The sequence below is a fragment of the Neomonachus schauinslandi genome, chromosome 6, assembly GCF_002201575.2.
Source record: "Neomonachus schauinslandi chromosome 6, ASM220157v2, whole genome shotgun sequence".
Lineage (NCBI taxonomy): Eukaryota > Metazoa > Chordata > Mammalia > Carnivora > Phocidae > Neomonachus > Neomonachus schauinslandi.
This window is the reverse complement of record NC_058408.1, coordinates 154,035,164-154,058,572: the sequence shown is the minus strand read 5'-3', so window position 1 is coordinate 154,058,572 and position 23,409 is coordinate 154,035,164. Positions and strand designations below refer to the sequence as shown.

Below are 23,409 nucleotides of genomic sequence, written 5' to 3'. Positions count from 1 at the left end.
GGGGGGAGGAGCCCTGGGACGCGGGGGTAGGGGTGGGGGTGCAGAGCCCTGGGACGCGGGGGAGGAGCCCTCAGATGCCCATGAAGAGCCCTGGACACCATCCCTGAGGCCTGCCTGGCCGCTGAAGGCGGGTACGCCTTCTAGAAGGACCCAGTCGGGACATTCTCATGGCTTGGACACCCCTATCTTGCAGGGGAGCACCTGTCCACTCAGGGAGCCCCAGAAAGTGTAGTGTCCGAGGACGCGGGGTCAGTCCCCTTGGAGAAGCTTCGGAACGTGAGACAGCTGGAGGCGCTGGCTCGCGCCTACACCCTGCTGGCCCTGATGGTGTCCCCGAGCGCGGCCAGCTACGAGGACTACTGCCTCATGGCCTACACGTACGTCAAGCGCATCTGGCAGGTGAGGCGTGAGGCTGCTCCCTGATCGGTCCCCAGCTCTTGGCAGGAGCCCATGCCTCTCCCTGTAGCCCACGGGCCTGGCCTGCTCGTGCAGCCCTCGGAAGAGGGCCCTCACCACACTGCAGTGGCTGGGGACACTCTTCTCTGAAACCTCCCCACCACCCTTGCCCATCCACCACGAAGTACCCCTGGGCAACGGTCCCCGGAGCCTCTGCATGTGGAGGGGACAGCCAGCCCATGATTGCATCTGCCTGCCTTTCAGCAGCCCCGGCCCTCGGCTTCCAGAACCTTCTTCCGTTCATCCCTCCTCCCCCATCATCTCTTTACAGGGCCCTCCCAGGGCAGCTCTTTGAGCCTCTGGTTCTCGAGGACCTCCTGAGGGCAGTGCCCCGACCCTGCCAGCAATGTGCTGGGGGACAGTGGGGCTGTCACCCCTTGGCAGTGGGAAGAATGGGAGGGACTGGGAAGGCATCCTTGGTCTTCAAGATGCCCCAGCCCACTCTCCCACCGTCCACAAAACAAGGATTCTCTAACACTTCTTTTAGGAGAACCACTAAAAGTTCTATGTGTTCTCAATTAGAGACATGAATTCATTTCATGGAGCTGGGACAGGCACTCCTCGGAGGTCAGCTCCGTGTCCCCGCTGGTCCAGGTCCTGGGGGCTGAGTGTCCCACCCACTGAGGGACGCTGCAGTCACCTGTGCATGGGGCGAGCTCACTGGTGTGGCTCTGGTGCCCTAGTGGACACAAGGTTACCACTCAGAGCCTTAGGACCACTAGCCGCCCCTCAGATTTGAGCAGGTGGGGGAGCGTGTGCATGGCTGTTCTTAATGTTGCAAATCTGGATTTCATTTTTCACAGGTATCTTTATTAACAGCAGGAAAAGCAATTTCAGAAAGTAAAATTCTAGCAGCAACAGCTAGTTCACATTTGTTATTGCCTAAAAAAGAGAAGGAGAAGAAGAAGGAGAAAGAGAAGGGGAAGGAAAAGGAGAAAGAGAAGGAAAAGGGGAAGGAGAAGGAGAAAGGGAAGGACAAGGAGAAGGACAGAGAAAAGGGCAAAGACCTCAAGCAGGTACTGTGCGCACTTTCGAATATGGGGCTGTGTCTGGGCCCCCGACAGTGGAGGGCCAGGGCCACAGACTGGGGCCACATGGCTGGGCATGGACCCACACCCAGGCTGTGGGGCCTGCCGGAACCCTCTATGCCTCAGTGTCCTCTTTTGTAAAGTGGAGGACAACCCCAGGCTGTTAGGAGGGTGACCCAGGATGTGTGTCTCCTCTCTGGCTGTGGGTGTGCAGGAAGGAGGGCAGCTCTCTGGAGCAGGGGAAAAGAGCCCCCGCGTCCTGAGGGGCCTGCAGCCCACATGCGCACCCACACGGCCGGACACTCCTGTGTGCATGGCCATCCAGAGCGGGCACTCCCACCGGGCTCCAGCACTGTGTCCTCTGTGCACGTGTCCACACAGCACTGACTGCACGCAGATGTGCAGGTCCTGGGGGTACTGCGAGCCGGGGCACCCCAGGCAGACTCTGGTTTGCACATGGCAGAGAGCATCAGCTTTGTGCTCTTGCAGGTGATGTCAGAGTGTGTTTTGGCTGTGAAATCGAACGTGGCTCTGGGTGGGTCACAGCTCGGGCTTGGGTCACAGGGAGGGCAGTCACGTGCAGGGGCGCCGTTGGGGCAGAGGCGGGGGGGCCTGGATCCAGGCAGCACTGGGTCCCCGAAGGCGCTGCCCTCTCAGGGCTCCCCCCCCCGCCCCCGTCTGCTCAGGCTGTGCTGATTCTACAGCGAATCCTGCATTCCTGCTTACAGCATCACACTGCAGTTCCTGGCCAACAGCTGGAAGACTTACCGACAAGCATAGAAGAATGGGCTTCCTACTCCTGCCCTGAAGAAGTGATGTCGGTGTTTAAACAAGATAAAAGTGACTTTACCATTAACCCGTCAAGCATCCAGAAGCCGGTAAGGCGACTTCAAGCAGGGGTGCGGGCTTGGGTGGGGTGCCAGCCAGCTGTGTTCCGAACCCCGTGTCCCTGCCCCGTGGTAGCCTTCCTGCCATGAAGTGTATCCAGAAAGCGGGCGGCCTGAGCAGGGGGCTTAGTGACTCGTTGAAAGGGAGACCCCTGTGTGTGCCGCCCGGGCTGAGGCGCAAGCACGGTCAGCCCCGGGCCACCCCGTCCCGGCCGCCACTCTCCCCAGACGAACTGGAGTGTCGGTGGGAAGCCCGTGTTCCCTGTCGTCATGCAGCCCCCCCCCCCCCCCCGAACACACTGAACACGGAAACGCCGCTGTGGGCAGTGTCTGTGCCTGCGACCTCCCGAGTAACCCACAGAAATCCCTCCCTCTCTGGATTTCCACACTAACCACACTGGCAAGGAAGCCGTTGCTTGTGAGGTTCCAGGGGTTAGACCCGAAGACTTTGGGGACCTTCAGTGCCCACTGTCTTCTGCCTGTCTTTTGTGCTTAAAAACGTGGAAATACTCCTTATAAACCTTTTGTGTTTGGGTTCGTTCACTCAGTATTTTGTGGGATTTGTCCACGGTCGTCTGTGTCTCCGTCACCTGTTGGGTGCAGTCCCATGGCCCCTGACTAGACCACGGTCCATTTGTCCGTTCAACACTGGATGACATTCGGGTTGTCTCCAGCTCGTGGCTTCACGCGCGAAGCTGCTGTGAGCGCTCGTGATGGAAGCCGTGTGTCTCGGAGCGTGTGTTTGGTCGACTGTGCCAGCCTCGTCTGGCTCCCCTTCCTACTCTGGCCGTTCAGAGGAAGCATGGCAGCACCTTCCTGTGCCCTCTGGCCACCTGGATATCTTCTCTGCGGCCTTTCCAGTCTGTTACCCACATTTTATTAAGGTTTCTGTCTCTTTCTTGTCGATTTGAAGGAATTCTTGATCTAGTCTGGGAACGACACTTTGACAATTTACGAAGGGCCAATTACCTTTCACTCTCGGCCTGGCTCTCTTGCGGTCTTCTCATTGACTAGAGGTTCCTAGTGTTAATGTGATAAAATTAGTTATCTGTTCCTTTGTCACTATACTTTGTGTGTCCTGCTTAAAAAGGCCGTTTCTCTTTCCAAAGGTCATGAAGATATTCTCTTACAATATTTTCCCCAAAGCTTTATGGTTTTATGTGCCAGATTCACACAGACCATCCACCTGAGATTGGTGGGTGTGGTGTAGGGCAAGGTCAGCCTCAGGCTTTTAAATCTGGGTATCTGAATGTTCCAGCCCCATTTATGGGAAAAGCATTTGCCCATCTTCTTTGCAGAGCCACGTTTGTCCTGAATCCAGTGTCCACACACGTGTGTCCACACCTCACGGTCGTGATTACTGAACTTCACGTGCCCTCACCTTGTTCTTCGAGAAGGTCTTGGACGTTCTTTCCGTTCTCTTTGCATTTCCACGTGTACTTTAGAATCCACTGTTGGATTCCACTTAACACTCTGGGCGGGGGGTGCAGGTCGTGATTGCTCAGAGTCTCTGAGTCAGCTGTGGACTCAGGGAGAGCTAACCCTCTCCCACAGCCTTCCTGTCCATAAACACAGTCTGCCTCTCCACCGGTTTAGATTGCCCTCGATTCTTAACAGAGGATCGAGTTTTCTGTGTGGAGCTTAAGCACGTGTTAGGTGTATTTCCATGTATTTGATATTTTTGATGCTATTGTAAATATGCCTTTTTGTGTCATGCTTGAACTCCACATGAAATATAGAAATATAATTCTGTTAACCTTTTTTTTTAAGATTTTATTTATTTGAGAGAGAGAGAGACAGCGAGAGAGGGAACACAAGCAGGGGGAGCGGGAGAGGGAGAAGCAGGCTTCCTGCCGAGCAGGAACTTGACGCGGGGCTCGATCCCAGGACCCCGGGATCATGACCTGAGCCGAAGGCAGACGCTTAACGACTGAGCCACCCAGGCGCCCCTCTGTTAACCTTTTAATAATTTTGGTGATTTATCTGTAAATTCTTCTTGATCTCGTGTGCGTACAATCATTCCATCTACAGCCAGCTGCTTACTTCCTAATTTCTAGTCCTTGCACTTTTCATTCCCTTACTTGGCTCTGTTGGCTCAGGCCTGGGCAGGTGTTGAAGAAACACCGTGACAGCGCACAGCATTATCTCATTTCCTGCTTCAACGGGAGGGTCCCCAACACTACTTGGAAGTATAATTGGTGTTTGTTGTAGTTTTATAGATATTCTTTATTGACTAGGGAAGTTTCTTATTTCTCTTTGCTGAGAGTTGTAATCATGAATGGCTATAGACTTTTACCAAGTATTTTTCTCCATCTGTTCAAGTGATAATGTTTTTTCTCCTTTATTCTTTTAATTTATTACATTGATCTTTTGCTGATGATTATCATAATACGATCAATGTAGCTGAAACGTATTATGCATCTCATGTATAATCGTGTTTGACACTTTGGGGTGTTTGCTTCCATGTTCATTCCTGTTCATACAGCACCCATGTCAGGATTTGGTAAAAAGTTACTCAGACTCTGAACCGTTTCCTGCTCCCAGCCGGCGCCAGACGTGCGGCTTTTCCACACCAACATCCAGCTCTCCTGTTGTCTGTGCACCAGCTGGGCGTCCTGTGAATTAGCCCAGTCCCGGCACGGACCTCTCAGGGTTGGTGGGCGCGGGCTCCTCAGGCTCAGAGCTCAGTCCCTCAGGGCGGCCCCCACATCAACACTGCTGTCCGCACCGCTGTCTGACGTGGCTACGAATTGGGGGTTCCCGTGACCCCCTCCTCGGGGTTGATGATTTGCTAGGACGGCTCACAGAACTCAGGGAAACACTTTACTTTCTAGATTACCGGGTTATTAGAAAGGATGCAAGTGAACAGCCAGCTGAAGAGGTCCACGGGGCGAGGTCTGGGCAGGTGCCGAGCACAGGAGCTCCGAAGTGCGTGGCGCTCGGTGCGCCATCCCCGTGTGGACGTGTTCACCACCCGGAAACTCTCCACACCGCTCCACTTAGGAATTGTAGGGAGGTTCTGTTATGCAGGCGTGAGTGATGAAATGTTTGGCCGTTGATTTATCCAGTCTCCAGCCTCTCTCCGAGCCTGGCATCGGGGGGTGGGACCAGTGCTCCCGCCCTCTGGTCACAGGGTTGGTTCCTCGGCACGCAGCTCCCAGCCTGAGCTGGACAGGGGCTGCCCAGAGTCACCTCCTGGGCATAAACTCAGCTGTGCTCGGAAGGGGCTCATGAGCCGCAAGATTGCAAGGGTTTTAGGAGCTCAGCGCCAGCAACAAAAACAAAGTCCAATGATCCATGTCCTTCTGGGTCACAATCTCACATTGACCTTTTAGTTAGGAAGTGGTCCCTCCCCCGTCCCTTTTTTTGGAGGGACTTCGTGCTTTTACTGATACTTATTTTTTTTTAGAAGTCTGGTATATGATGAAGTGGTATTTTATTTATTCTGTCCATTAATAACTGATCTTTGAAAATATTTTAATATTAATGGAACATAATCTAAGAGAAGTTCAATTTTTTTACATTTCAATATCAGGCTATTAATAAGAGATAATAAAAGTAATTATGGTCAAAATTATTATATCAAAACTTACAATAAATGCTTGGTATTAGGGCGCGTGGGTGGCTCAGTTGGTTAAACGACTGCCTTCGGCTCAGGTCATGATCCTGGAGTCCTGGGATCGAGTCCCGCATCGGGCTCTCTGCTCAGCAAGGGGTCTGCTTCTCCCTCTGACCCTCTTCCCTCTCGTGCTTTCTGTCTCTCATTCTCTCTCTCTCTCTCAAATAAATAAATAAAATCTTTAAAAAAAAAATGCTTGGTATTAGCCCACATACAATTTAGTTTTTGGTGTAAAGTTCTTTGCAAAAAAGAACCATTTGATTTACTTCACTAATGGCAATATGTCTTAATGCTGGAATGGCCTCTTCTTGGTATTTCTTCTGCTGTGGATCTTAGCATAGTTATCTGTGATTGTGTGAATGGAGTTGAGCGGAGAGGTACTCATCACGTTCATTCCAAATGAAAGTACATAACCGGTTACTATAGTAATGAGGAGGTAGATGGCAGTGCAACTGCCCAATATTTTTGAGGCCAATAGGTTAAGCCTAAGGAGTTTAGTCAAGATTCAGGAATAAGATTTCACACAAGATACAGTATGAAGCCAACTTGGGAGCTTAAGAAAGGAACAAAACCGTGAATCACTCTTTCTGGCAATGGTGACAGTGAATTTTCTACCATTTTCCCTGTGACTTTAGATAATCTTTGCTGGCCTGGGGGGCATGAGGGCGGGGCCAGCCAGGACACTCCTCTTGTCACCGTGGAAGGCCCCCCCATCTTTTTTTTTTTACTATTCTTGGGGAGACTTGTATAAGATTATTTGTTATTTCTTCCTTAAATTTGGGAGAGTTCCCTGGTGGAAACTTCTGGGCCTTTTCTTCTATATGGGAAGGTCATAAGTTATGATTCTGTTTACTTTGTAGTTCTGGAGCTCTTCAGATTTTCTCTTTCTTCTTGTAATTCGGTGGATTGTGTTTTTCTAAGATATTTCCACTTAATATAAAGTTTCAAGTTTGTAATATAATGTTGTTCTTAATGTGCTTTTATTATCTTTTAGTGTCTGCAGGTCTATAGGATTTGTGTCTTCCCACCCCTCTTTCCTGACCAGCCTCATCAGGAGTTACCAATTATTAGTCTCTCAAAGAACCACATGTTCTGCAGGCCACCCGAAGCCACTGGCTTTTGAGGAAGTCCCTGAGATGGCTGCTTTACTTGTAGATCACCCTTCATCCTAAGGTGCAGCCCTTTGGGCACCCAGCCTGGGCATAAAGCTTTCAGTGGGCCCTCAAGTCCGTTTTGTTGTCTCCACCTTACAAAAAAACCCAAAACAACCCAAACAAACAAAAACCAGAAGTACCATCCAACCTCTCAGCTGCCTCTTGACTCCGCAGAAACCCCCAGGACAAAGGGACCCCAATATGGCAGGCTCATTTCTCTAGATACCCATTGTCTTCTGGCACTCAGCCCAGTAACTTCTCCCAGCATCAATTACCCAGTCTTCAGAGCTTTTGGTGCGTTTTTAAAATACTTCATCCAACTTTTCTAATTCTTCATTGCAGAATAATTATTTTATCAAACCCAGTCCGTTGTTATAAGTATTGTTCTTCTCCACCTGTATTAAATTTTAAGGCAGTTATATGTGTTCATAAAGAAATTCTGTTTTTAATGGATCAGCAGTTTTTAGTAGAAGAAATCTAACAAAAACATTAATTTGAGTAAATATGTAAATGGATTGTTTCTTGTGAGGACTTTTAACTGTACTTGGGTGTTGAAGATTATGGATGATCGCAGATGACAAGATGAAAGCTATGAATGAGGGAGAGAAGGGGGAGAGCACATCATTCATTCATTCATTCATTCATCATTCAACAAACACTGTTGAGCACCTGCTGTTTGCCCCGAGCTGTGCTTGTCATGGAGAAGGATAGAGGTTTTGAAGAAAGACCCTATCAACTAGTGGCGTACCCTTCCTCCCCTCTTTGACCTTACATGTTTGTTGTGTATTTGTGTAGACATACACTTTATATTATTTGGACCATTTGGTCAGAGCCCTGCAGAAGATGTCCCTCTACGAGCTCACCATCCCAGTCCTGCAGTTGGGTGTAGTAATTGCAGCATCTGTGGTAGAAAGCAAGAGCCTCAAGGATCTCTACCACCTGCGGTCAGTATGACTGTTTTATATTCAGGGAAACTGGGGAACATTTCGGTGGCTAAAGGGAAAAATTTCCCCAAAGCAATATAAAAACAAACAGCATTTCCAAATATTGATTCTGTGGTTGACTATTTCTATAAATAATAGTCCCTGTGATTTGTAAAACCAAATAAATCAATATACTGAACATAAAAATAGTAATTTTATTTTAAAATTTCGACCTGGCCCTTAAGAAAAGATCATTGTTCTACGGAGATATACGCTGAAGTATCAGAATGAAGGGCCACTGTGTCTGTGGCCTGCTCTCAGATCATCCAGAAAAAAACCATAGGGGGATGGCGGGGGTGGGGAGGCAAAACGATAAAGCTGATACGGCGAAGTGCTCGTGCTAAAGCGATCTGGGCGAGGGATGCACAGTAACTCTTTGTAGTGTTTGTGCCGCTTTTATGTAAGCTTGAAATCCTCTCAAAACAAAACCGTTTCACATCAGAATCAAAGCAGGCCTTGTCTGCTTTGCACTCGTCACGGTGGCCACAGCCCTGCACACGGTACCTTATTCTTCCCTCTGAAGGTCGCCCTGCGACGGTATGTATAGAGTAAGAAGTGTGGGTGAGAATTAAAATTCTTGGTACCTGAAGTTTGGTAGAGGCACCGACCGGTGTCATTTTGCTTAGGTCTAAAAATTACTGAAAACATCACTAAATTATACATTCCTCTTTCGTTCACCAATTGTTTTGAGGCCAACTGAGCCCAGTGCAGCCTGACTCTGATCCACCAGGTCCCGTGTGACCATGTTCTTTCTCCCTATCGCCCCTTCCCCTAGACTTGCCCTTGCTTGTTTGGATTTGAAATTGCAAGAAGCAGCTGCCTACCATGAAGAGGTGGCCGGGCAGACATACATCTATGAGCTGGAGCAGGCAAGGTGTGGCCCTTCCCCACCGCTCTTCCACCCCCCGTGGGCGGGACCCCAGCTCACCTGTAACCAAGGAAGGATTTGGCCAACGCGGTACTGCTCCCGGCTGTGTCCCCTCCAACCCCAGGCCCCATCCTGCATCACAGCCAGACTGGGGGGCGGGAGGACGCTCAGCCTGGGGCTGCTGTGCCGGAGGTTGGGTTATCTTTGTAAACAGGTGAGTGATCGGTGGCTTCTTATAGCTATTTTAATTTGCATTCCTTGATTACTAATGACATTGGACATTTTCAGGTATTTCTTGGCCATTGTATTTCTTCTTTGGCATATCACCTGTGTTACTTACATTAGCTGCAGAAAAGAAATTGCCTTGAGAAAGGAGAAGAATAAGGAACCGCTCTTGGAAGACAGTGTGCCAACTCTGGCTGAACCCATAACTGCAGTGGACCCAGCAGAAATGAAGCCCCTCGTGGCCAAGGACAAGGTACCCTCACTCTGCGGGCAGCACCTTGTTCCTAGCCCAGCGGGGCAGCACCGAGGCCAACCTCGGGCTGCTAGCTGGGACGTGTCTTCACCGTGAGCTGTGTCCAGAGCCTCGTGCCGGGTTCCCTGGGATACCCAGGGGCTGGTCGGGTGTGCCCTGGATGTCTCTGGGCAAGTTGGAGCTACAGAGCACCTCAGAGCGTGCCCGCCAGAGGCACTGGGCAGGATTCAGAGAAGACGGGCAGGGTGGTCGAGGCCTGGCAGCTAGAGAGTGGCCAGGAAGTCTGACCACTAACCAGCTCTCCCTTCCACACAGCGGGCTCACTTTGTGTGGGCTCGCCCATCAAGGAAAGTAGCCATCCCAGCCACCACGCTCCGAACGCCTGTCACCACGGGCATTCCACCCTTGGGACTCCATTTGGGAGCCCCCAACGTCAACCATGTGGGAGATGTGGTAGGAACATGCCAGGCCCCCACGTGTCTTGCCGAATTCAGGGGCTCAGTGACACCTCCCGTGCCGGTCCAGGTGCCGCCTGGTACCGGAGAGTGGGGTCACAGAGCATGGGGCATGGGCGGGAGCAGCGGCAGCACAGGACCAGCTCCGATGCCCCTGGGGGCGAGCTGGTGGGGGAGGAGAGATGGCTGTCCCAGGAGACCGCTCGCTACCGAGGCAGGGGCCCGGCCTGGTGGGAAACCACGGACGGTGGGCAGCTTCCCGCCAGCCATGGCGCAGACCTGCCTGCCCTGCCTTCCAGCTCCTGAAGATAAACGGAGAGACCGGGAGGGGCCTGGAAGGGACATCCTTCCCCCAGCTGTGGACCCTCAAAGCAGAAGTGCTGCTGGACATGGACCTGTACCAGCCTGCGAGGCTGCTGCTGTCGGAGGCCTACCTGGCCTTCCAGGTGAGGGGCTGCGGGGCCTGGGGGGCGCCTGCACCACCAGAATCAGCCCCGCCCGCCTGCGCACCACGGCGGCTCTCTGGGACTCGGGCTGTCTGCTTGGAAGCTGGCTTGCCGCTCGCCATTCTGGAACGTCCATCCTGGACTTGGATCTAAGTCTCTGCCCTTCGCCTGTTTCTCTGGTTGTCGTTCATTCTTTGTGGAGAGTTTGCTAAAGTCCCTGCTTCCTATGGTTGCCACGGGTCTGATTCCACGGATGGCAGTGTTCCCGGCGCTGCGTTTCCTGATGTTGCATGCAGAGGCTGAGAGTCTGGAGGGCCTGGGGCTAGGCCCCCGGCCCATGAGTTTTGTCCTTACTCCTCAGGTGTGGGCCCTGCAGGTATCTATGGTCTCTCGGGGGCCTCACTGGAAGCCTGGGGTTTTCTGAGCCCCCTCACAAAGGCTTGCATTCCAGTCTGGCTGTTCAGATCTTAGCTCAGCTCCTTAGCCCCCCTGCTACTCCCGTCTGCTCAGCTTCTTGAACCTGCTCTGCCCTTGAGCACAAATCTTCGGGCCCTCCTGGTGCCCCCGTGATTGGCCCTTCTAGTGCCAGCACCTGGAGGCTCCAAAGCCCCAGCTGTCTCCTCCCGAGCCGGGCTGTTGCTTTTCTCCGGGGCTCTGCCCTCCGTGAGGATGGATGCCTGTGTGTGCGTCCCTCCCCGTAGAGATGGTGGCCCTCCGGCACCTGCGGACAGGTGGCTCTATCTGCATCCAGCTCAGAGAACTGCATTCACGGGGGGTGGGGGGGCAGGCAAGGCAAAACTAAAGGACCAGACAGGCTGTCCCTGGTTTTGAAGGACTCGAGAGAGAGAGAAGTCCCTAATAAAAGCACAAAACTTCAAGGCCACGGGAGATTCAGGCAGTGGGCAGGGTGCTCAGGCCAACACAGATAGCTGTGTGCAGGCCGGACTGCAAAGGGGTGAGGCCGGGGGCAAGAGGGGGAGCACCCGGGGTGGGACTGAGAGGCTGGCAATGGCCTCTTCTGAGACCAGTGGGTCGAGGAGCCAGGTGTCAGCTCCTGGGGAGTGTCCATCCCCAGAGGGTGGAAGGGGTACCTTCGCTCCTCCAGACACCACACTGCCCCTCCCAAGCCTTCTCTCACGTGTCCCACATGCGCGGATGGTGCTCTGCCCACGGGCCTTTCCCTTCTGGCTGTCCGCTGCCCTCAACCACCCACACCATGGCCACGTTTCTGTGGGGCCATGGTAGTCAGAGCCTGGTGATGTCTCCTTGGGGCGTCTGCAGGCACCAGCCCCTGCTTCCGTCCACTGCAGCCCGCAGTCTGCGTCTTCGCTGTGGCTCCCTCCCACCCGCCACCGGCCAGTATGTCCACCGCCTGTGTCTACCTCCTCTCCTCGCCTCCAGCCTGTATTTGCCTTCTGCGGCCTTGGCTGTTGGACCACAGGCCCCAGGCCCACCAGGCCCCCTCCTCAGTCTCTTCGGGCTGCATGCTCACTGCTCTGTCTGGAGCCAGCCGCCTTGGACTCCTGCTCTTCCTGCCTGAGCACCCCGCGTCCTCCTTCCCCGGGTGCGGTTCAGAGGCCAACATCACCCCCACCCCATGCCCAGGCCACCTGCAACTGTGTGCGATGGATGGGGGATGAGATGGCCCCGGCGGGCTAGGGTGCAAAAGTCCGTTCACCCCCCCTCCCCCCGCTGCCCTCGGCCAGCATCTGGACGGCGGCTCCTGGGAGGGCACCGGGGACTACCACTAAGGGGAGGGGTCAGGAACCCTGGAAGTGGGTTTTTGCACATGCACAGGCCAGAAGCCTACCCAGCCCCATGCCCTGAGGGCAAATATGGGGCGTCCTTCAGAGGTAAGGGGCAGCCCAGTGGACACTGTGTGGGAAGGCCTGGTGCCCCGAGCTGCTCTCACGCTGTCTCTCCCCCCCCATCTTCTCTCTGCACATATACATATTTTAGGAGCTCAATGACCCTTGTGCGGAAGCAAGATGTCTGCACCTTCTTGCACAACTGGCAAACAAGGAGAGAAACTACGGACAAGCGAAGAAGATGGTGGAGCAGGCCCAGCGCCTGGGGGGCGGCGAGGAGTTCTGGTACAGCTCAGCCCTGACTCTGGCAGACACGCTCCTGGCCATGGGAAGCGACGGCAGCGAAGTGGTGGTAGGGCCCCCCCTGGCGCTCTCGGAGGGGGGGGCGCGTGGCCGGGTCTCTGTGGCCGGGAGCCACATGCAGACGTCAGCGCCCTGTCCTCCTCAGGCCTTCCAGTTGTTTCAAAGACTCATCGATACCTTCAGGGTCCTGCAGAAGGAAAGACCTAACCGAGTGCCCATCTTGGAATTTATGGTCACAGACCTAGAAGCCAGGTAGTCCTTTGTAGGAAAAACTTAATTCACATGAAAGCCAGGGTTGACTTTTTCTTTATGAGGTTTTCCAAACCTGTGTGCAGCACGTGGCCCCTGGGGGAGGGGGCCCGGGGAGGTCGCCAGAGCCTGACCTTCGGCCTTCCCGCTCCTGGGGGCAGTGTCTCTTCCTTTCCAATGTGCCTTTTTCTTGGGACAGGGATGCAGGTGGCTTGTTTGGTTCCTAAATTCTCAGGGGACGCCTCTGAGCTCCCCCCAGGTGTTCGTGGACACCTGTGAGGTGAGGGGCAGGCAGACCCCCCGCGGGGATCTGGCTGCGGGGTCTTCTCCGTCCCCCATGACAGTGTGGAACTCGGTGCCGTGAGCAGATGCCTCCCTGGGGTCTGTCGGGCTCTGTCCTGACCTCTGCGCTGGCTGCTTCCCGAACCTGTTGCCTGTCTGGGCACAGAGCTTTGAAGAGTGGCAATGGCCTTCTGTGCTTATTGATCGTTCAGATTTTTGGCTTCTCTTTGAGCTATCTTTCTGGGAATTTGTATTCTTCTGGAAAACTGTTTCCTCTGGGATTTGGGTCGTGTTGGTATGTGTTTCTGGATCTTGTCCTGTAACGTCACAGAGTCTTTGTCACAGGTCTGTCCCCCGCCCCGCGCCCGTGCCCCGCTCTTCTCCTAAATCAGGGCTGCGCGTCACCATTTCATTGACCCGAACAAACAAGCAGCCGAGGCTTGTCCTCTTCGTTTTCCGCGTTGTGTTTGTTCAGTTCTGGGTCCTGTATCCGAGAGGGGCTGTTCCTGGCTGCCCACATGCACGGTTCCCGCTCCTATTCAGGGTTCCCGGACTCCAGCCGGAGGCACCCGCACGTCGGACGTGGGCTTCCGTGTGGGTTCCTGCCCCTGAGGCACAGGAGGGCGGTGCTGCGGCTGGCGGGGGAGGATGCTACTTTCCAGCTTGACTGTCTTGTGATGGAAGCATGTGGCCTGTGTGGTTTCTGGCCTGCGGGAAGGGCGCTCAGCGTCACGGTGACGCTGCCCGGGCTGCAGTCAACACATGGGACGGTCCACGCCCCCCGCAGATGTGTGCGCCTCCGCATCCGGGCCGTTCAGGGACTACTTGACTGTGAATGCTTGTTTCTGCTGACCGAACTGGATGATCACTTGATGGAGATTGAGAAAAAGTTGACCACCTGGGGCTACAGAGAGAATTGTGTGGACATAAAACTAGAGCGCGCAAAGATAAAGAGGTGAGCAGCCCTGCTGGGGGGCTGAGGGGCTGGCGCTCTGAGCACAGTCCGGGACCGTCCCTGTGCCCCTGCCCTCCTGCCCCTTGTCCTGACCCATGCCCAGCTCTCCTCCTGGGTCAAGCCCCCCTTGGGTCCCATTGTCCTCCAGCAGAACCTCCTCCTGGCCCTGTGGCCACCTGCACCTCCCTCCAGGACAGTAGCACAGGGGGTGTCCGCGCTCTCGTGTGGCCCCCTCAGTGTGCTACCTGTTGTGTCTCTGCAGACACACGGACATACGCCTCCCAGCGCCCGCCCCCCCAACACCCACAGCGTTCACATGTTGGTCACACTTGGGCAGACACAGGTCACACCCACATGTGCACATTACCTGTGACCACTCACAGATGCTCACTCACAGCCATACACACGTGAACCCCGCGTGCCCCTGCACCTGCTCACACCCGCACTGGCCTGAGGAGGAGCCCGGGCGCTGTCCTCCAACGGGCCTCTGTCAGCCTCCCTCATGTGACCTCTCAAAGTCCCCACTGTCATTGAGGGCAGAGACTGGCCCAGAGGCAGAGGAACGAGGCCAGGCCTCAGTAAACGGCCTCCCTCTCCCACCTCCCCTCCATCCATCCAGCCCTGGGCTGCCCCGTGCTTGGGCTCATGCAGGCATTTCGAAGCACGACAAGCAAATGTTGTTTAGAAGGTATTAAAAACAGCCTTGATGAGGGAAAAACCACCTGGACACTTGTGGAATGTAACTCTGATCCTATTATTACAGAATCGATATATGGTCATTGTAGAACTTTAAAAAAATGCAGAAACCACAAATAGGAAAACAAGGCAGTTAAATCAGCACAACTAATATCATGGTGTTGGTTCACTGGATCTGTTAGGCATAGATTTAATTTTACAAAAATAGTGTAGAGTGCACACTTACTTTGTGCTGAGATACAGTGACAATATCTTTACATATAAAACAACTAATCATAAAATTTGAAGCACTAATAAAAATACAATATAATTATTTAAAAATTACATACTGTGCATTTTGTTAATACTGATGGTATAATGCTTGAAATTTTTTTTCTAAATTCCACTCTTCCATCTTATAAAGATTATGTGCCCAAAATGAGAAAAATGAAGAGCAAAAAACCGCGTATCACTTGGAGGCGTACGACTTGGTCCAAAGAGCTGTGGCCGAGGCGGAGGAGCTGTTCCTCAGGGTGCAGGGCTTACTGTCCTTGCAGGAGGTGAGTGTGTGTCCTGGGTCCCTCCCTGCAGCCCAGAGCTCCCCCTCGGCACACACAGATACACCCTGCACTTGCCCTAAACAGGCTGCCTGCTTCCAGTTTGGCTGAGGTTTGCCCTCCCTTCCGAAGTAACCAAGAAGTGGACAAAAATGTGAAACAGACACACACTAGATGTCCACATGAGCACCGTCATCCCTGAACAGAGGCGGCCCTGCCCCTGTCCACACTCACTGCAGAAGCAGGGGGCCCAAGGGGGTCAGGAAGGTGTCAGGCTCCCACTCAGGCTTGGAGTGGCACCTGCTCCCGCCAGCCAGACTGGACAACCTTGTGACCCCAGAGCACTGCACAGAGCAGACAGAAGGTCTTGTCTCAGTCAGGGATAATCCGCCCTGGATGAGCCCTGCCCTGGATCTGCCTGAAAAGTCGTAGAAGACCGAAGAGGACCACCGTGTTTGCAGATGGTGGTCCCAGAGCAAAGGCAAAAGCAGGACCACAAGTGTCCATCTGCCAAAAAAGGAAGACGCACAGTGTCTGGCAACCAGTGCAAAATTACCATGACAAAATCCCAATCAAAAATGGCTTGCAAAATTACCATGCCAAAAAGCAGGGAAGATATACCTCATAACATGCAGAACAATCCATCAAGACCAACCGAGAACTGGCACAGATATCACAATGCAAAGACAAGGGTGTTAAAAGTTACTACTGACCAGTTTGTGTGTGTGTGTGTGTACATATATATAAACTAAGACCACAATGCAATTAAAGCAGAAATCAAAAAGCAACATAAAACATAGAATAGTTAAGTCCATAGAGACAGAAAGCTGATCAGTGGTTGTAGGGGAGGGGGCTGAGGAGGGGCATAAGACATGGCTATTGAGTGGGGAGGGGGTTCCCTTTTGGAATGACAAAACATTTTGGAAGTAGATAAGGATGATGCTGCACAAGGTTGTGAATGAGCTAAGTACCACTGAATTGTACACTTTAAAATGGTTATTTTATGTCATATGAATTTTACCTCAATTTAAAAGAAATACCAGAAAGTTATGGGTGAAATACCCAAATATTTGGAAAGTAAATAGCATCCATTAATGATGAGCCAGAGAACAAATCAAAAGGGAAAGTATTTCTGAACTGAAGGGGGGAAAAACACATGTCAGAATTTTTAAGATGTCTCTAATTGCAGTGCTTAAGGGAAAATTTGTAGCACTATATAACTGTATGACAAAAGAAAAAAGATCCCAAACTAATGACCTTAGCCTTCACTGTAAGAAAGTAGAGGAAGAGCAAACTCCAAATAAGAAGAAAGGAAATTGAAGATCAGAGCAGAAATCAGTGAAATAGGAAACATAAAAATAAAAGATAAAATCAACAAAACCACAAGTTGTTATTTGAGATAAATAAGTTCATACATTTCTGTCCAGACTGATCAGGAAAAAAAGAGAGGACATAAATGATCAATATCTGAAATAAGAGATGTAACATCACCATTGATCCTATACATATTAAAAGGATAATAAGGGAATATTCTCAACAACTTTATGATGATATAGAACAATTCCTTGAAAGACACAAACAACCAAAACTCATAAAAAAAAAAAAATAGATCACCTGAATAGCCCTCCATCTGTTAAAGAAATGGAATTTGTAGTTAAAAGTCTTTCCACAAAGAAAACACCAGAGCCAGGTAGCTTTACTGGTGAATCCTAGCAAACATTTAAGGAAAGCATAATACACAAAGTCTTTTAGAAAATTGAGAAGGAAGGAACACATCCCCACTCTGTAAGGCTAGTATTACCCTGATACCAAAACAAAAACTACAGATCATTATTATTCATGAACACAGATGTAGAAGTTCTAAACAAAATTTTAGCAAATTAAATCCAATAATGTGTAAAAAGGATAACACATCAATGCCAAGTTAGAGTTATCCTGGGATTGTTTAACATTCAAAAATCAATCAATTTGGCTCACCATATATTTTTTTAAATTAAAAAACCATATGATCACCTCAGTTGACAAAACCCAACACTCATTCCTGATTGAAAAAAAAAAAAGACTCTTAGCAAACTATTAATAGAAGGAAAGCTCCTCCAGCTGATAGACTGACTGCATCCATGAAAACACTAGGGCTCACGTCACACTTAGTGGGAAAAGCAAAGTCCTCTTCCTACCTTCATTCAGAATTATACTTGAGTTGTAGCCAATTCAATAGGTAAGAGAAAGAAATTAAAAATGCCCAGTCTAGAAAAGAATAAGTAAAACTGTCTTTGTTTACAGATGACAGGATTATCTGTATAGAAAATCTCAGCAGGGGCGCCTGGGTGGCTCAGTCGGTTGAGCATCTGACTCTTGATTTCAGCTCAGGTCCTGATCTCAGGGTCATGAGATCGAGCCCCAAGTTGGGCTCCACGCTGGGTGAGGAGCCTACTTAAGATTCTCTCTCCCTCTCCCACTGCCCCTCCCCCACCTGCTTGCTCTCTCTTAAAAAAAGAAAAGAAAAGAAGAAAGAATCTCATGCAATCTACAAAAATGATCATAAATGTACTAGGACTAACAAGTGATTGCAGTAACGCTTCAGGACGCAAGAACAATATGCAAATATTAATTTTATATTTCTATATACTCTCAACGATTGATCAGATATTAAAAATTCAGAAACAAAACCATTGGACAGCATAAAAATGAAATTTGACAAAAGAGTGAAAACTTACCCCTGAGAACTAGAAAACATCACTGAGAGAAATTGAAGAAGACCTAAATAGATGGAGAGATATACAATGTTCATGGACCAGAAGACTTGCTATTACTAAGATCTCAATAAATTTTCTGCAATCCTGACCAAGAAGCTGCAGGCTTTTTATAAAAATTGAAAAAAAATATTCTAAATTTCATTTGGAATTGCAAAAGATGTAACATAGCAAACACAACTTTAAAAAAGAAAAACTGAGTTGGAGATCTAACACTACCTGATTCTAAGACTTATTATAAAGTGACAGGAATCAAAGCAGTGTGGTTTTAGTGTAAAAGTAAGACAAGCAGATCAATGGAACATAACAGAGAATCCAAAAATAGATACACAGACAGACAGAAGATTGCTTTTCAACAAACAGCAAAGGCAATTCAGTGAAGAAAGGCTACTCCATACAACAGTAGGTGCTGGAGCACTTGGAAATCCCCATGCAAAAGACAGACTTCAGTTCATACCTCACAGCAGACACGAGATTCAACCCCAAGAGGACCATAGATCTGAAGGCAAGAGCTGAAACTATAAGGCTTCTAGAGGAAAACATCTTTGGGACCTTGGGTTCAGTAAAGATTCCTTACGTACGGCAACAAAAGCAAGATCCATGAGAGAACTGATAAATTGGAGCCTGCTCTTCAAAAGACGGTATTCAGGGAGTGAAAAGACAAGGCACAAACTGGGAGAAAGTATTTGCAAACCATATGACTGACAAGGTCTTGTATCCAGAATATCAAACCCTCGTAAAACCTATAATAAGAAACAACCCCATAAAAAGTGGGCAAAGAGTTGAGCAGACATTTTTCCAAAGAAAATATGTGGACGGTAAATAATTACATGAGGGGAAGATGAACCCACAAGTGAGTCAGGGAAACCATCACACACCTATTAAAATGGCTGCAGTTTAAAAGACAGCATAGCAAATGTTAGCACGGACCACAGCTTGGCAGTTAAACATGGGCCACCAGAGGAACCAGCATCCCATGCCTAGGAATTAATTTACCTGAGAAAGGTGAAAGCCCACGTCCACACAGAAGCTCTCGCACACGTGTTCACGACCATTGTATTTGCAGTAGCCCTGAGTGTGAGTGGATACTCGCGCTGGGGCCCACCTGTACGACAGGTGCTCCTCATCAGTGGAAAGGTGTGAGTGCAAGCAGCAACGTGGATGGGTTGAAAATAAATACGGGAGTGGAATCAGCCGGAGAGAGCACTTGCTGTGTGAATACAGTGGTACAAACTCTAGAACTTGCAAACCAGCTTGTGGTGCTGGAGTGTGGCCCCTTGCTGCCTGGGAGGGAGGACCCGGTTAGAAAGGGGCGTGACGTACCAGTCAGAATGGCTAAAATTAACAAGACAGGGAACAATAAAGGTCGGCGAGGATTTGGAGAAAGGGGAACACTCCTACACTGTTGGTGGGAATGCAAGCTGGTGCAGCCACTCTGGAGAACAGTATGGAGGTTCCTCAAAAAGTTGAAAATAGAGCTACCCTACGACCCAGCAATTGCACTACTGGGTATTTACCCCAAAGATACAAATGTAGGGATCCGAAGGGGTACGTGCACCCCGATGTTTATAGCAGCAATGTCCACAATAGCCAAACTATGGAAACAGCCAAGATGTCCGTCAACAGATGAATGGATAAAGAAGATGTGGTGTATATATATGCAATGGAATATTATGCAGCCATCAAAAGGAATGAGATCTTGCCATTTGCAACGACGTGGATGGAACTGGAGGGTATTATGTTGAGTGAAATAAGTCAGTCAGAGAAAGATGAGTATCATATGATCTCACTGATACGAGGAATTTGAGAAACAAGATAGAGGATCGTAGGGGAAGGGAAGGAAAAATGAAACAAGACGAAACCGGAGAGGAAGACAAACCATAAGAGACTCTTAATCTCAGGAAACAAACTGAGGGTTGCTGGAGTGGAGGGGGCAAGGAGGGATGGGATAACTGAGTGATGGGCATTAAGGAGGGCATGTGATGGAATGAGCACTGGGTGTTATATAAGACTGTTGAATCACAGACCTGTATCTCTGAAACAAATAATACATTATATGTTAATAAAAATTAAATAAATAAATAAAAAAGAATGCTTATCCATTCAAAAAAAACAAGAAAAGGAAGGGGCGTGAGGATGTGGGGGCGAGGGACCCGTGCGTTGTTTTGATCGCGCTGCTCTGTGTGTCTGGCACGCCCAGTTGCAGAACATCAACACGCCTCTGATGAGGAAGCTGGCGCACCTGCGGCTCAGCCTTGCCCAAGCGTCTCTGGACACGCTGCAGCTCATGTGGGCGGAGGCCCAGGCCCAGCAGCTTGAGCAGGGCTCCATGGACAAGCTGCTGGCCGACTATCTGCAGAGCTTGAGTGACTACACCTCCACTGGCCTGGTAACCGTCCCGAGACGAAGTGGGCCCATTGCTCTCGGTCCCGTCTGCAGGGTCCTGTGCTGGGACGGCAGGACTGACCAGGAGAAGGCGCAGGGCCGAGCTCCCTGCCCGCGAGCGCGTTCTCAGCCCCGGCGGCTCCCAGGGCCCCCGGTCTGACAGCCTTGGGCGTCTCCTGAGGGACGTTCCCAGGGGCATTGCACTCTCCTACCCAGGGTATGCGTTTGCTTTGACTAATTATGGCAGCATATTAAAGAGCTCTACAAAGGTGAATTCATTTTGTTAAAAAAAAAAAAAGTTGAGTTTGCAAAAGATCTGAAGGAAACATCCTGCCATTTCGGACATTTTCTTAGATTTCATGTACTATGAATCAAATTAACTTGATGTAACCATAAATACATCAAAGATAGGCCTAAAATTGAACTTGATATGAGCTTATCCATTTGTCAGTCAGTGAGTCTCAAATTAAGGTTATATAAGCAGATTTTAGTGACCCTCCCAACACCTAAGCCCTGGAAACCCTCCCCAAAGTCCAGAGGGTGCATTTCTCAGCTTGGATGGCGCCACTCCTGGGGGCATTAGACCAGGGAACTCAGGGACAGGATGGGGTGGTGGGGGGGGATCGGGGGTGTTAGAGGGTAGTCCTCTGGCACTTTCCAGGGCAGGTGCAAGTAACCACAAGGCGGTTTGTGTTCCTGTAGAAATGGTTCATGCTGAGGCGGACCCTGGCCCACGTTGTGTTGGCGCAGCTGGGGAGCCTGCATTCGCTGTGTGCCGGCTGCGTGGAGATCCGTGCTCAGGTCCTGGGCCTGGCGGGGAAGGCCCTCCGCCTGCTGGCCATGCACGCAGACCCCGAGCGCCCCACCTGCTACTGGGAGGAGGGCCTCTCGGTATGTGCTCACCTGCAAGCCCCTCACCCATGCATAAAAACAAAAGCAGCTATTTCAACCTCACCTAATCTCAGTAAGAACAGGGATATGAAACAGGCCTCGAATTGTCCCTGGTTAAGAAGGGTGGTGTGGGGCGCCTGGGTGGCTCAGTTGGTTGGGCGACTGCCTTCGGCTCAGGTCATGATCCTGGAGTCCTGGGATCGAGTTCCGCATCGGGCTCCCTGCTCAGCGGGGAGTCTGCTTCTCCCTCTGACCCTCCTCCCTCTCCTGCTCTCTGTCTCTCATTCTCTCTCTCTCAAATAAATAAATAAAATCTTAAAAAAAAAATTAAAAAAAAGAAGGGTGGTGTGGCCTGAGAAAGGGAGAAAAAGGCAAGCAGTAGTCTCTCCGGCGTGACCAGTGGGTGGGAGAGAAAAATGGACTTCTGGAGACAGACTCTGGAGAGGAAGGGGGAGTGAGCACGTAGGTGGTCCACGTGCAGGACGCCCCAGCCCCAAATGTGGGCGTCCCGCCTGCATCTCAGCAGCTCTCCTCCAGGGGGTCTGGGGTCTGCCTGAGTTCTGGCTGCAGAAAACCCCCCTCCTCACGTGCAGCAGGGAACCCCAAGCCCCCTCACTCCCTTCCGCCACCCACACTGTCTCTAGAGCCCCCAGCAAGGCTGCCCAGCAGGCCTGGTGGCCCCAGGACAGGAATGCTGGTGATAGTTGCTGCCACGGGCTCTAGAAGCAGCAGGCCACTGGGCTCAATGCCTCTGTGGATGGCACTCCTTTCACCTGGAAGGAGCCTGCTGAAAGGCAAAGTCAGGCTTATCGCCATGGACTCTGCTCTTACAGGAGGACCCCAGCCCCGAGCAGTTGGGCTCCATACCCCCGTGTGATTGCCAGTCTGGACGTGTTGTCTGTGTGGATCCCAGGACCTAGGACTGGACTCACATTTGGGGGCAATGATGGAGTTTTGGCTCCTCGCTCGGTCTGTGTGTGCTGAGCACCTACACAGATGTGGAGTCAGGTGGACATCGACCAGAGGTGCAGCCTTAGCAGTCCCCTCCCCTCGGGGTTGGGGTCCTCGCCTGTGGAATGGCACTGACCATGCTCCCTCTCAGAGGGGCCATCGGGGAAACACATGCAGGTGTCTTCCAAGAAGTGTGCCCACTCAGCCCCACCCCTGTTCCCCAGCCCCGTTCTCCAGCCAGGCTTCCCCCTGCTGGTCCCTGTTGTGACCCCACAGACCCAGAGGCTCCCTCTGTACCTGCTGCCTGGCGCCCCTCCCTGGCAGAGTCCCCTGGCACCCCCGAGGACCTCGTCAGGGTGGCTGGTCCTGAAGTCAGGCAGGCCCAGGTCCCCGGGGGCAGGTGGGCGCCTGCCTTGCTCGGTCCTGGCGGCACGGTGCTGACTGGTGCCCATGCCTGGGGAAGGTGACTTGGAAGGATTGAAGGAAAGTAAGCCAGAATTCGATTGTTTTGAGACTGGGGACACTCAGGCCTGCTTCTCTAGAGCTGCTTCCCCGCCCAGGCTGCACCTGCCAGCCGCCAGGTCTCCTGGCCAGGGCCCCGCAGGTCAGTCCAGTCGGTGAGAGGCCTGATGGCTACCTGCAGCACGCCTCACCGAGGGGTCCCGCAGAGATGCCCCAAGTGCGACGGGCACAGCCGGGCTTGGCAGTGGTTTGGATGCTGGCTGACAGGTGTCTTCTCCGTAGGCCAGCCCTGAGCTGAACGGCCTTAGGCAACTGGAGACGCTCCCGGAGGACAGGGCCAGCAAGGATCACTACGAGGACCTGCGGGCCTCGAGGGCCACCCCCAAGGAGCACCGCAGGAAGGGCTCGGATCAGCAGGTACGGCCACACCTCCTGCCCCGTGAGGCCCCGCCCACAGAGCCCACCTGAGCCCGAGCCTTGCGCCCCCGCAGAGGAGGATGGTGCTGGCCCGGCGGTACCTGGCCCAGGCCTCCGAGGCGCTGCTGCAGTGCATGCAGGTCGCCCTGGGAAGCTGCCTCCTGGACGTTGCCGCCGCCGCCAGCCTGGACATGGTGGAGTGCACCGGCGCCCTGGACCCAGAGGCCACCTGCCAGTTCCTGGCACTGTCTCAGGTATGGCTCTGCTCTGTGCCCCTTCCTCAAGGCCCTTCTTGGCCACCTTGGAAGGGGCACTTCCCTGGACACCCGGCACTCCCTCCTGCTGGT

At 51.8% G+C, this 23,409-nt stretch overlaps 1 protein-coding gene and 1 pseudogene across 1 annotated transcript in view; one reads left to right on the top strand and one right to left on the bottom strand.

The window, feature by feature from the left end:
* CFAP46 (cilia and flagella associated protein 46) overlaps nucleotides 1–23,409 on the top strand; it is a 99,718-nt gene that overhangs the window by 56,600 nt on the left and 19,709 nt on the right. Inside the window, exons 29-43 of the mRNA XM_021703846.1 lie at nucleotides 194–399; nucleotides 1,260–1,472; nucleotides 2,213–2,362; nucleotides 7,940–8,088; nucleotides 8,903–9,001; nucleotides 9,341–9,473; nucleotides 10,228–10,374; nucleotides 12,334–12,534; nucleotides 12,631–12,737; nucleotides 13,804–13,971; nucleotides 15,071–15,206; nucleotides 20,157–20,345; nucleotides 21,044–21,232; nucleotides 22,928–23,062; nucleotides 23,137–23,316. Coding sequence (XP_021559521.1) covers nucleotides 194–399; nucleotides 1,260–1,472; nucleotides 2,213–2,362; nucleotides 7,940–8,088; nucleotides 8,903–9,001; nucleotides 9,341–9,473; nucleotides 10,228–10,374; nucleotides 12,334–12,534; nucleotides 12,631–12,737; nucleotides 13,804–13,971; nucleotides 15,071–15,206; nucleotides 20,157–20,345; nucleotides 21,044–21,232; nucleotides 22,928–23,062; nucleotides 23,137–23,316 — 2,402 coding nt within the window. The remainder of the gene's footprint in view (nucleotides 1–193; nucleotides 400–1,259; nucleotides 1,473–2,212; nucleotides 2,363–7,939; nucleotides 8,089–8,902; nucleotides 9,002–9,340; nucleotides 9,474–10,227; nucleotides 10,375–12,333; nucleotides 12,535–12,630; nucleotides 12,738–13,803; nucleotides 13,972–15,070; nucleotides 15,207–20,156; nucleotides 20,346–21,043; nucleotides 21,233–22,927; nucleotides 23,063–23,136; nucleotides 23,317–23,409) is intronic.
* Nucleotides 6,209–6,608, bottom strand: LOC110592726 (annotated as a pseudogene).